At 43.9% G+C, this 13,842-nt stretch overlaps 1 protein-coding gene across 1 annotated transcript in view; it reads right to left on the reverse strand.

The window, feature by feature from the left end:
- Positions 1-2,011: 2,011 nt before the first annotated feature.
- The window catches only part of MED27 (mediator complex subunit 27), a 178,874-nt gene continuing 167,043 nt past the window's right edge, over positions 2,012-13,842 (reverse strand). The window contains exons 7-8 of the mRNA XM_035112590.2: positions 9,996-10,073; positions 2,012-5,724 (exon numbers count right to left, since the gene is read on the reverse strand). Coding sequence (XP_034968481.1) covers positions 5,590-5,724; positions 9,996-10,073 — 213 coding nt within the window. The 3' untranslated portion in view covers positions 2,012-5,589. The remainder of the gene's footprint in view (positions 5,725-9,995; positions 10,074-13,842) is intronic.

Consider the following 13,842-nt stretch of genomic DNA (forward strand, 5'->3'; position numbering starts at 1 on the left):
TATGTATACCTGCTGAGGGTTCCTAGCTTGCAAAAACAAACAAACCACCCCTGCCTTAAGTTAATTAAGTTGCTTCCTTAAAAAGGCATTTTGCAACTAGTGAAATCTGCAAGGTCTACAAGACCAAAATATGTCTTCCTTTAACGGGAACCTACTGAAAATCAATTTTATGCCTGTGTTCTGACTAGTAGAGCCAACACTGAACAGATGGGGGAGCTTTACTGGGCTAGTATCTGGGTCAACTTTAACAGGTTTCCCCCTTATCATATAATGGAAATAGCACAGCCCCCTAACACAGGATATGCAGGAGTCATATAGGAGCACAGGAAACTGCCTTGCATGGAGTCAAACCATTGTCCACCTACCCCAGCAGCTGTGGCTCTCCAGGTATTACTGAGACTCCCAATTTGTACCACCCCAGATAGCATGGCCAATGGTCACGGGTGATGGGAGTTGGGAATCCCAATGTCTGGAAGGTCTCAGATTAGTCACCTCTGAATTCTAGGGGGTTTTCAGGTGCCACTGACCAGCTGATAAGCAGTGCCTGCAAATCCCCTTTGACCCTACCTCATCTTTACCTGACCCACCTACAGAGCAGATAGGTGTGATTTGGCCAAACGGAGGGGGCACACTGCTGGTCTACAATGTCTAGCAGCGGCTTTCCATGGCCTCAAGCAGGGGACATTCAAAACCGTACTGGGAGATGCTGAGGATTGAACATGGGTCCTTCACCACGCAATGCTTATGCTCCATCACTGGGCTATGATCCTTGAGAATGCCCCCCAGGTTAATGCTCCACACACACTTTTGCCTGGAATCCCAAGGTGGGGAGGAAAGCTGCAAGGAAAGCATTAAGCTCCCATTTCCCTGTTCTGGACTGGTCCCCACAAAGTCACCCCCAATCAGGCACCAGCATTTCAGAAGAGATGTGGCGGCTAAGCTCAACGCTCAAGAGCAAAGTGCAAGCCTTCTGCTTTGGGAGGTTTCATTTGTCTTTTGTCTCAACTGTCATGGAGTGGCACTTGGTGAACTCTTGGTTTGCCAAGCCATGGTTTACTAGGTAGGCAATGGCAAGTTCCACACTTCTCATGCTTTAATGAGACTGAAATGTGAAAAATGGGCTGACCTCCTCTAAATAGCCAATGATGGCAGAAGGCCAACTGTTTCTCGGTGGATACATATTATTAGGATGTGTACTTTCTCTTCGTTCGTTTACTTAAAAAAGAAAAAGCAACACTTTTGGCAAGGGCTGCTTGGAACGATTTTTTTTCCAATAACCTTTGCTTGCTGCCCCCACCTTGTACTTTTATTATGCCTCGAGCGTTGCATGCCTGGGCTTTTGATCTAGTTAAACAGAATGAATTGAAAAGGTTGGAAGCTAGAATCTCTCAGGATGAAATCTGAAAGGCAGGAAGATTCCTTGCTGGAGCAGCTCACTGCAACGGGAAGGGGTTCCAATTAAAATTTACCTATCTCTGCCAACAGGGCTTTGAGAGGGTCTCAAACAGGTCTCAACATCTGGATTGTAAGTCAAGGAGAGCAGCTTTCCGTTTCAAAAATGACACCTGAATTCCCGTGAAATGTAGCAGCAACCTCCCTGCAACCACCCTGACCATTCCTTGAGGACATTTCCTATTTGCTAAGAGGCTGCTGTAGAAGTGGCATGGCTGGACCATGGCAGTGGCAGCTAGCAATGCATTCTTTGGAGGATGGATCTATGGTCAGCACCTCCTCCTCCTCCTCCCCCTGCCACCGCCACTGGTGGGGGGTTGCTTTGATCCTCCTTCTCCTCTGTGGCAGGAGGAGGGTGAGGAGCCAGCCACTGAAGCAGTGCTGTTATCGGCTCCATGCTCGACCTCACTTGCCCCCTGATTTTTTGGGACATTGGAGGGCCCCATCCCCCAAAACACTGCTCCCCCCAAAAAACGGCTCAGCCTGCATGAGTTGGCACCCCTGCCATGACCCTCTTCAAAGAGGGTGACAGGCAAAAAGGAAAACAGAAGCCAAGACAGAAGTTGAAAGCCAGCTTTAATTCATACAAAAATATGAGTAATTTATTGACAAAACCTACACAGTCCATCTGTGCAGGCGTCTGGAAATCAAGATGACAGTGATTGATCCCAAAGTTTCAGTCCTGAAAGCTCAAAGCTTTAGATGATGACCACAAACAGTATCATCATGGTGGGTCATACATGCACAGAGTAAAAAAAGCAGCTTGAAGGAACAGCTCTGATCTTACAAAGTCTTTACAACTGATTTCAATGGATTAAACCAGACTTTAAATCTTTCTAAAGGTATATTTGATCTTGCAGACGGAAGCAGCAAACAACATCCCCCAGAACTGCGAGTCTTCGTTTTCAGGCTTGTTACAATCTTAGAAATAAAAACAGTGTGGGAACAAAGTACGCAAAATGGCTGCCAAGCGAAGGAAACCTGTACTAGGAGATGTTGCTTCTCCAACAGCGTGGAGGCACTAATGTCAAAGTACACTACCTGCATACCACTTTTTGCAGAGCGGCAAAAAGCCTTTGACACTATCAAATCAACTAGAAAAATTATCCAGAAGACACAAACAATAGAAATAATTGCAAACGAAACTATGGGACTGGGTTTGAAAAACTCAGGGGGGAAAAATCCAAACTCTTCTATGATATCTGACTGTGTGGATGATTGGGAAAATAGGGGGAGACACCAGAATTAAAGATTTAGATCAGTTCCAAAGGAACTAGGAGGGAGAGCAGAGGGGTGGGGGACCTGGCCTTTTCTTTCCACGAGAACCAGCGAGAGGGGGCAGAGGGAGGAGGGGCATCATTGTTTCTCTCCCACAGCTCCCTCCACAGTGCTGCAGCCCATGTTGAGTCTGCACGCCTCATCGCTGCCAACACCTGCTTGGGGCTGCGGCTTTCTGAGGGCAGGTGCCTTGCGCCTTTCTTGGGCCAGCCAGCTAGCTGGGCATCAGGCAAAGCCGGCAGCTGGAATGGGGTGTGGAGAGAGCAGCAGAGTGGAGAAGGGAGCACCAAAGCACCTGCCCGCCGGCATGGAAGATCAGTAGCACCTGGAGCAGGAAGGAGGTGCTTGAGGTGGCCGCGAGGAGGCGGAGGCGGTGCCAGCGCCAGCCAGAGCACCTGCTGCGGCGGTGAGCAAGCCCAGCTAAGTCAAGCCAAGCCTTGACCGGCCATTTCAGCTGTGGAGTCGCTCCAGCCGCAGCCGAGCGAGCGCTAGGGCGCTCAGCGGCCATGGCAGAGGGCAGCGGGCGGAGGCAATGAGGGCGGCATGGGCTTCCCTGTGCGCTGCCCTCCCAGCTGGCATTGTCTCTTTCAATTCCTATGAGCCATGGGGCAATTGACCAAAATCCACCCCATGATCGACTGGTCGATTGCAATTAACGTGTGAGACATGTCTGCTCTAACACAAAAAGAGCTTATTGCACGCTAGTTCCTAAACCAAAAATATTGCAGCATTTTCTCGTGACATTGTCTTGACAAAATTTTCATTACAAACAAATTTATGAAAACTGTCAGAGAAAAGGGGGGCTTAACTTACAATAAGTAAATTATGGTGCTGCAAGATCTTAGTGCACAGACATTGGGGGGGGGGAAGAGAGGCCTTGAAACCTGCTACAGAGAAATTGTAGGCAGTACAGATATCATTGGGGCTTACCATGTTGTCTCTGTGTGAAGCACGATGGTGCTACTCACACTGCCATCACCAAAAAAGAAGCAAATCATATTCTACTGCTACGCAATCTGGAAACATCATGGAATTTGGAAGAACTGGAGGAAGAATAATAATTTATGTTTTCCTTTTTCTCTGTAATCAAAATACTGAATTAATTAAATCCTAAAAAGTGTTTCCACTGCTTTTATTTCATTAGCAAATGGTTAATAAGACTTTTTGTTGATTATAGATCAGTTACGTTTTTATGTAATACTGTTAATTTATAATGCAATTCATTGAAATAATACTGTCATTTACTTACAAGACTGTGGGAGGGCAAGTGATCATTTTCCCTGTCTTACTGGCTTTCTCCCCTTCATGTTAGTATTGGGCTTTTATAAAATAACAAAATTATTGTGTTACGGAATTCTATGATTATGATGGAATTCTGCTTTAATTTATGTATTGTTCATTGTTAATGTTCTCTGTTTTTAATTTCTAGCATGTTTGGAACCTTGATGGGACACAAGTATATTGGGAGCGATATTTATGAGCTCGTCATTTGGAGTTGGGTAATCTTTTTTACTATATGTTTAATTTTGATATTTACTTATGTAGTGATGCAGAATGTATCTCATTTTCAGTTATATATTTTTATATGTCTGAACCTGTAAAAGTCTTTATCCTGAATTCTAAATGGTTGGGCAACCAAATTAAGGAGAAGATGGATTTCAGATTTTATTTCAAAATCTTTCCCCTTTTTCTGCAAGCAAATTAAAAGAGAAACAGAGCACTGCTTTATTTTTCTTAAAGAGAATGCAGATCCTCTAACTTTCACATTAGCTTCTATGTATGCCCCAAATAAAATTCAGTTAATTTTGACTTCCACACTTAAAACAGTATCAAAATTTTGCAGAAGGTGGATTAAGCAATCCTATTTAGAAACCTGAACTGGGCTGCTGATCCTGATTGAGACAGATCTACACCATTATAAATAACTGTTAAGAAAACAAAATCAAAAACTATTTTTCTTCAGAAATTTCTTAAGAAATATGATTTGATTGATGTACGGTGATTTATTCATAAAGAAAGGGATTTTAGTTCCTACTCACAAAGGCATTGGGGGGGGGAGGTTTTAGAACAGATTATATATTTATCTCCACGTCACTTAAATTCAAGAAGCAAAAATAGACACCTTCCTGGTGACCTAATCCTTCTCCAATCTAGTCTACTTTTCCTATTTTCAACATTCATGGAACCACACAATCATGGCATTTTGACGCCACATTACTAACCAGCCAATTAGCTGTGGAAGCCATCTCCACAACCATCTCAGGACATTTTGAACCTATTGCAGATATAGATTTACCAGAAAAAATGATGTGTGGTACTATGAAAGCAGCAGTGTGGCAGGAAAGAATAAGATATGTAAACAACATGAACAAATAGCAACATCCTTACATGTGGCATTGAAAAAATTAGTACAGCACCATAAACCAACCGGTTCTATAAAAATTAGGAAACAAATCAAAGTTACATGTCATAAATTGGAAACTATAGAAATTCAACAAATAACAAAAAGTCTGCTGTATCTGAAACAAAAATAAATATGAGAAAGGAAATCAAAATTCTAAATTATTTGCCAATAATTTAGGCCACTACAAAGGCCACTACTCTCTCTCCCTGCACCTCCAAATGCTCCTCTAAGATGAGTGCAATGATGGGTGAGACTGCCAACTCCTCCAGCCCCCAACACCTACCCTGTGCTTATTTTTACATTTCTCCCCCAGCCAAGTGCATAAAGCTGAATTTGTACAAATTAAGTTGTGAGTTGTCCATACAGATATTTGGAAAAACAGTAAAGAGGTGTTTCTTGGGACCCAACTTCTGAGTTTGTTTCCTCCACAGACTTCTGTCAGCCTCCAGGTTGCACTACTGCCTACAGGTGTCATGGAACGCCTCCAGTGTCCGAAAATCCCGCCATGTGGGTGGTAGACCATCTTGCAGAAACCTTCCGCAGCGTTGGCATGGAGCCTGGAACAGCTTTATGTAACTTCTTAACCAGGTCTTAAAAAGTTGGAAAGAAAAAGAAAGAAGGGAGGAAACTTAATGCGGACACTCCCAATGTCATCACTTCTGTCAAGACCAATGATGCAGAGGATGGGAAATGTATCTTGGCTTGAGCCCAGAGAGAGGCAGACTTTAGAAGGAAGTATACCAAAAACCCACAAGGTCACAGTATAGCTGATAGTATACTTTATAGGAATGCCTGTCCTCTCTCAATAAGGAACAACATAAACAGAAATTCCTGCAGTGACAAGCAGGTATTTGTAACTAAAGGGTCACCATGGACATTCAGGACTTCCTTGCAGCTAGATCAAAATCAAATTCAGCTTGACCATTCAGCTCATAAAAAGTGACCTTTTCATTATGAGATGCTGGAGTCTGCCTCTTGCATCCAAACGTCATCTATCCAAGAGCCACATGCTTCAGAAATGTGAAATCGTACAGAAACATTTCTAAAACCAGTTTCACAGCTATCCTTTCAAACACGTGCCTTAAGTCTCAGCAAGAATATATGCAGATATATTTTGTTCATGGCCAACATGGATTTAAATCTTGTTCAGAAAGAAGGCCATGACTAAGCAGAAATCTGGGAAAGCAGGAAGAGTTGCCAATTTTAGGGCAGGTCTATTTGGCAACGCTGCCTATGTTGGGGAAATACATAATATGATATATGCAATCTCTGTTGTCTTTGGTGCCTAATGAAAACCATCCTCTTTCAACAACCTTTTAAAACAGAGGTACAGTGGTACCTTGGTTTGCGAACGCAATCCGTTCCGCGGAGGCGTTTGCTTGCCGAAGGCACGCTTCTGTGTTTGTGCGAAGCTCCGATGGAGCGCTTCTGCACACGTGCGCTGCGCAGATCGTTTCTGCGCATGTGCAAGCTGCGCAGATCGTGTCTGCGCATCTGACGCCGCGGAACCCGGATGTAAACACTTCTGGGTCCGCTGCGTTCGTAAACGGAGGTAGTCGTAAACCGAGGTTCCACTGTATTTTCCAGTCTGTTTCTGTATTGGAGATGTTTTTAGATGATTAAACTGTTTATCACTCATGTGTCTGCCACCCTTGGCTGCCACCCTAGGGAGGAAAAGCGGGATATAATAAATTTAATAAATAAATATGATCAGGTCCATTTTGGCTGCAGTGATAAAAAGCACACTAGTTTCTGCAACTCCCGGGGTACAGAAGGGAACAGAAACACATGAAGCTGCCTAATGTTGAATCACATTATTGGTCTGTATGTTTCACTGTTGTCACAGGGAACCTGAAGTCCTCCAGATGTTGTTTGACTACAACTCCCATCATCCCTGAGCATTGGTGATACTGGCCAGGGCTGATGGGAATTGGAGTCCAACAGCACCAGGATAGGAAGATTGGCCGACAAAAACTGGCAGCTGCCCCCCCCAATGTTTCAGGCAGGAGTATTTTCTGCACTTTCAGCTGGTTATGCTGGATAACAAAGGCCCTTCTGTATGCAAAGCCTCTGGTTCATAGCCTTATCTCTACAGAGATACTTTTTTTTTTACTATATTGACCCCAAATGCCTACTTGCAGGTGGGCAGACTGAATTTTAGGACAGACAAAAACAAAAGCCAAGAGATTGTTAAATATAAACTTTTATTCATACAAATAATATATTCTAGACTGCAGAGTATATAGGGAAATGCCATAGCTTGGTATTAGATCATCTGCTTTGCATGGAGAAGGTCCCAGATTCAATACTCAATGGCATCTCCAGGTAGGGCTTGGAGAGACCCCTGCCAGTAAGTATAGACAATACTGAACCAATGGTGTGACTCAGCAACTTCCCATATTTCAGTCTGGGACACCATTATGAGAGACCCGACACTCTGCAGGAATACAGCCTTGTCCCGCAAACCCAGCATTGGGAGGCCTGGGGCCTTCTAGATGTGGAACCCAATTCCCATTTGCTTCAGGGTCAGGGAAGGTGGAAGTCCAGCAACGTCCAAAGTGTCACAGATTTTCCATCTATTCCCTGGACATCTGGCCAGCAGATCTCTAAATCAGCTCTCCATTAGACAAGGATGGAGCATTTGTTTAATGAGAACTGCCTGCCATGTGTGCGTGTGTGTGTGTGGGGAACCCAAACATTTCAGCAAATTAAATTATGCAATGTTTATTTTCCTTCTACTTCTTCAGGCAAGGAGTGCCACACTCATCATGCAAATGTTTGCTAACAAGAAAATGTTTATAACAGTAAATATTAAAAGCATGCAAAATATCTCCTCTCTGAAAACAGCAACAACAGAGCCAGTCCCCACCCTCTCTTCTATGTGCACAGGATGTGCTCTTCCTCCACCCAGCTTGGCCTTAAGCTGGACGGTCAAGGTCAAGGAGGCAAGTAACATTTTCTACTTCAACTGCTGCTTTTTTTTAATGGTTAGACTGTATTTTTAAAACTACACTTTTTGCCCTCAGGCCTTAGGAGACAGCAAGCTAGGTGGCGAAGGAGGAGGGCAAAGGAAATCAAATGCTGAGTAAGGTGTTTCCAGGGGAAGGTTTTGCCCCCAAAGTAGGTCATCCCCATAGCCCTAAGTAAGAAGCAATGTTATATAACTTAATTCGAATCTCAAGGAGACATGCAGCTAAAGAAGAAATAAGAAAGCCTTCAAGACAGACAGACTTGTGCTGTGAAGGATGCTCATGAATCTCGTCATCTGAAATCCTATTGAATTATGTCAATAAGAGAAAACTGTTCTCTGAAGAAGGGGCTGGCTCCATTTATTGAAACGAATCCTTCTCTCTTCATCCAATGCGCTCTCTCTCTCTCTCTCTCTCTCTCTCTCTCTCTCTCTCTCTCTCTCTCTCTCTCTCTCTCTCTCTCTTTCTCCCTCCCTCCCTCCCTCTCTCTCTCTCTTTGTATATACAGTAGTGGCCTATCAATAACTTTCCTTAAGGCCTTCTCTGGCTGCAGAAGTCAAGACAGGGCCAGTAGTGAACACAAGGGCACAAGGCAATTGCTGATTACACCGGCTTCATTGGACTTGGTTATCATTATTTAACCATATTGAAATTCTTTTTTTAAAAAAGGAAAATCGGGTCAAACTGTGTGCTTAAAACATTTGCTGGAAGGAAAAGGAGGTTAAAAAGGAAGTCCTTCATTCTTATCTGGACAATTAAGACTTCACCACATCCTGTCAACTGGATTGCACACCTGATATGCGGAATGCCTACTGTTATTGGCACTTGGGGTGAACATCCTGACGTTGATTTGTTAAAAGTTATCAGAACTGCTTTAGTGAATCAATACGGCAAACCTTATGGCTCAGACAAATGTGCCCCACACAGTTTCTGCACATTAATTTTCAGGTGCATGCTACAGCGAGGGAACTGAGTTGCTATGATTGGCTGCTGTTCATCAAAAGTGCACTGTCAGTTAATGGACGCTTCAAAGGAAGGCACACTGAGGAAGGCACATCATTTACATGGAACTTAGCTAGTCAGATGCTCAGTGAGTTTTGCCATTTATTATATGTTGTTACTAATTTATTTCAATACTTTGTGTACCACTTAATCACAGTGGTCTCTTAAGAGGTGCACAGGAACCCAAGGCAATAAGATTAAAAGTGAGTTAAAACTATAAACACTGCTGGAATAACTAAATCTTCGTCAAGCGTCTGAACTTCAGCAGGAAAGGAGCCTGCTGATCTCAAGGGGGAGGGAATTCCACAGACTTGGGCTCACAATACTGAATGCCTGGCTCCTGGTGGATATGAAAGGTGCATCCGAGCCATGAGGGACCACTAACCAATACCTCAGTGATTACATGGGATATAAATGTTCAGGTGATCTGTGAGGTATCATGGACCCAAGTTGTTAAGGGCCTTGTAAATTAAAACAATGAGGTGACAGCTGTTGTAAAACACAGGATCCAGGGTAGGATTCTTCAGCAGATACACTAGGACTTTTTGAAGGGCAAAAGGCATCATTCTGTAATTGCTCTAGCTAGGATTAGCTTGTGCTCCTTGTTTTCTCTCCCCATTACATTGTTGAACAGCTCCACCAATACACTTTCAGACATGCTCTGGTAAACACCAATGACTGTAATTTCCAGTATGCTACCTGTCCAGATTTCCAACATCTTCCGACAGTATCCTGGGGTGGGGATGAACAACAGACAATACTGCTTCCCTTTTGTGATGGACTCTTGCCTTGACGAAAACGGCCTTCCAATACATTCATAAAAACTCAACATGCCATTATTAACTACACTGCAAAGTTATGCTAGTTGAGAGAGTTTGTATCAAACTTACCATAAATGACCTAACCACCACATCTGGCATTTGAGGCAACTGGTAATGCAGTAAGGCAGTAGTAGCATGATCAGTTACCTGGAGGTGACAAGAAAGGGGAGAGGGAGGGAGAGAGGAAGACTTGTCAGTGATGTTTTGACAACGTACAACTCCTTCCATGTATATTCCACTTGGCCCTTCTCTTGACTTGTCTAACAGAAGCAGTCACAATGAAGTAGGGCATGTCTCCAGGTATCCAAAGTATTTTGGTGTCAAATAGCTAGGTGGGAGAAAAGCAATGACAAACCTAGACAGCATCTTAAAAAGCAGAGACATCACCTTGCCGACAAAGGTCCGTATAGTTAAAGCTATGGTTTTCCCAGTAGTGATGTATGGAAGTGAGAGCTGGACCATAAAGAAGGCTGATCGCCGAAGAATTGATGCTTTTGAATTATGGTGCTGGAGGAGACTCTTGAGAGTCCCATGGACTGCTAGAAGATCAAACCTATCCATTCTTAAGGAAATCAGCCCTGAGTGCTCCCTGGAAGGACAGATCGTGAAGCTGAGGCTCCAATACTTTGGCCACCTCATGAGAAGAGAAGAATCCTTGGAAAAGACCCTGATGTTGGGAAAGATTGAGGGCACGAGGAGAAGGGGACGACAGAGGACGAGATGGTTGGACAGTGTTCTCAAAGCTACGAACATGAGTTTGACCAAACTGCGGGAGGCAGTGCAAGACAGGAGTGCCTGGCGTGCTCTGGTCCATGGGGTCACGAAGAGTCGGACACGACTAAACGACTAAACAACAACAGCTAGGTGGTGGGACAGGGGATGTTATTACAAAATATTAATGAATAATAAATGTTCACAGTATTGGGCTTTCCTGTGCCCAACTGTACTGCTAAAGCCAGTGGTGTCGTCCCCCCCCAAGTTATTCTTGAGGTCCATTGGATTTTCTAGATAGACTTAGGATGATGTAGCATGTGGGGTTGCAGCTGGAAGGGGGAATTTGGAAACCCTACCCCCTTGAACACGTGATCAAAGGTAACACAGACTAGAAAGCAACAATGAATGGAGAACCAAGGCACATCACAAACACAGAAGGCAAAACACAAGGAGACAAAGAAGCAACCCCCCCCCCACACTACCAAAAAATAGTGACATCAACTGTGCTCTTTTGGAGTACCAAGAGACCTATTCTACTCTAGTCATAGGTAGGGCTGGCCTGGAGGGTGGGTGTAGAGCATGAGATTGGTGTGGATCCTGACTACTCCAGATCAGAGGAAGGTGCCATCCCTGGGTGTAGAATGCTTTCTAGAAGCCATGGGAAAACAATAATTTTCAGAAACAAGCAAATTTCAAATACATGAGGCACTTCACGTAAAAGGTCAGCAATCATTCAGAACCACCCAACCCAATACAGTAAGCCAGTATTATCATTCCCATGTTACAGATGTGGAGGTGGGATTGGGATAAGGAAAGGCATATGGCAAGTTCACAGCTTAAACTATTACCTAGTAAGCTACAGCAGCTCAGATACAAAATGCACAAGGAGGCTTGGGCATTTCAGCATCAACCAATGTTACCTAGCAACCTGCCTTATACGAAGCCTGATCATTGGTCCATCTATCTCAGTGCCATCTACAAGAGGGAAGGGGAACCTCCCATCAGCCTCAGCCACCGTGGCCAATGCCTCATCCCTGGTCTGCACTAACAGGGACTGGTTTTCTAGACAGGGGTCTTTTCCAGCCCAACTTAAGAAGCTGGAGATGGAACTTGGGACTTTTTGCATGCAAAGCAAATGCTCTTAAACTAAGCTATGGCCCTTCCTTTCATACACTGGGCTGCGATTTTAAAAACAAAAAGGAAAGGAAGCTCAAAAAGATGTACTCCTAACCCAGCTCATAGCATAAAAATCTATGTAACTATCTGTTACAGGACTAATGACTCAGTTTTTTTTATTTAAAAAACCCCAACAAAGTTCCTAAAATTAGGAGTACCAAAGATATTCCAACATAGTTGTTAGCACAATTAAGTACTACTAAGGGGAAAGCAGCACACAATGGCATATTGAGAAAGCAGCTACATCAAGGGTTTTGTATTTTAGGCTATGACAGCAATGAAGAGGGGATTAATTCCCTCTTGGCTGTGGCTCCATGAATGAAGCCCAGTGCAGCTTTGTGGAATCACTAACAAGCAGTGGGAAAAAGCATCACAGAGGAAAATCCTCAGCTCTGCCACAATTACAGCTTTTGCAAGTTCTCTTCTGTCACATTCCCTACACTCCACATCCCCCTGAATTGCTGTTTCTTTGGGGAAAAACCAGCAATTGCTGTTGCTTAAAAACAAAAATCACACAGAAGAGCCAAAGGTATGAAGTTGATATTCTTGTTGGCCCATGTAATGCAACAAGAGAACAGGAGGAAACCAGTCCCCTGGTGTTTCAGTTGGTTGACATGTAATTTCCTTCAAAAAATATTTTGCTTGCAAGCTGACATGAGAGACACTGTGGCAGGTTGGCAGTTGCATGCCAGTTGTGAATGAGACCAGCTGCAATAAAGTCCAGAGCAATGGATTTACACACACACACCTCAATCTGCTTTACAGACTAGGAAGAGGGACTATCATATATTGGTGTACATCAAATATATTGTGGATTACAATGCCCAACAAGCGCAGCATGGCCAATGGCCAGGGATAATGGGAGCTGCAGTTCAGCAACATCTGGAGGGCCAAAGGCTTGTCTTAGAATAGCATCGTTTCTTCCCCTTGTCTTAGGGGTCTTTTCCCTATTGAGGTGGGAAGGACAGTTCTTGAGTATCCCAGGAGTCTTAATAATCCCAGACTTAATAATCCCAGACTTCGGAGGAGGCTGGGTGGATCCTTGTTCCTTTACATCACAAGGCTGGGACTTTTGCTACACACATCTTCTTTGTCCCATTGTTTCCCTATCCTTTTTATTTTCCTGTATCTAGATAAGCCCTGACTCACTGCACTAGGAGGGCTTTGTTTCTCACTGGTCTTTGGCCTCTTCCAGAAAGAAAAGGAACATAGGAAGCTGCCTTAGAAACAGTTTATTAAACAGATCAGAAAGACCCGCTTTGAGGAAGATGGAAGTCTATTGGGGAAGATAAGGAATTGGGCATTAAGAGCATGGCGGCATAAGTTCTTTTGTAAGAACATATGGATTTATGTATGTTTTGTTTTTGTTGTTATGTTAATTTCTTAGATGTATATGTTAAGTAAGAAAACTAATAAAAAGCATTTTTTTTTTAAAAAAAGGGAAGCTGCCTTGTACTGAACAGACTATTGGTCTACTTAGCTCAGTACTGCCTATACCAGGGGTCAGCAACCTTTTCCAGCCGTGGGCTGGTCCACCGTCCCTCAGACTATGTGGTGGGCTGGACTTTTTTTTTGGGGGGGGTGAACAAATTTCTATGCCCCACAAATAACCCAGAGATGCATTTTAAATAAAAGGACACATTCTGGCCTATACCCCTGGCCTATACTGACTGGGAGCAGCTCTCCAAGGTTCACAGCTGTACCTGGAGATGTCAATGGGGATTGAACCTGGGACCTTCTGCATGCAAATCAGATATTCTACCACTAAGCTATATGTCTCCTCCATGCTGTGATCATGCTGTGGCAAAGGCGATTTCTGTCTCTACTTTGTTGTGTAAACTACCCCTCTATATGCTAGCAAAGGGAGGCAGGAGTATCTTGAATGACTGACAGCTACTGCACTACAGCACTTATGGCCTGGCCTTGGTCAGGATGGACTTGATGCCATGCAGGGATAGGTGCAAGTCACCGCCAATCTCTCAATGCAAATAGAAGAGGAGGGAGAGCAGGTTGGCAATGCCAGAAT

Source organism: Zootoca vivipara, chromosome Z (assembly GCF_963506605.1).
Source record: "Zootoca vivipara chromosome Z, rZooViv1.1, whole genome shotgun sequence".
Lineage (NCBI taxonomy): Eukaryota > Metazoa > Chordata > Lepidosauria > Squamata > Lacertidae > Zootoca > Zootoca vivipara.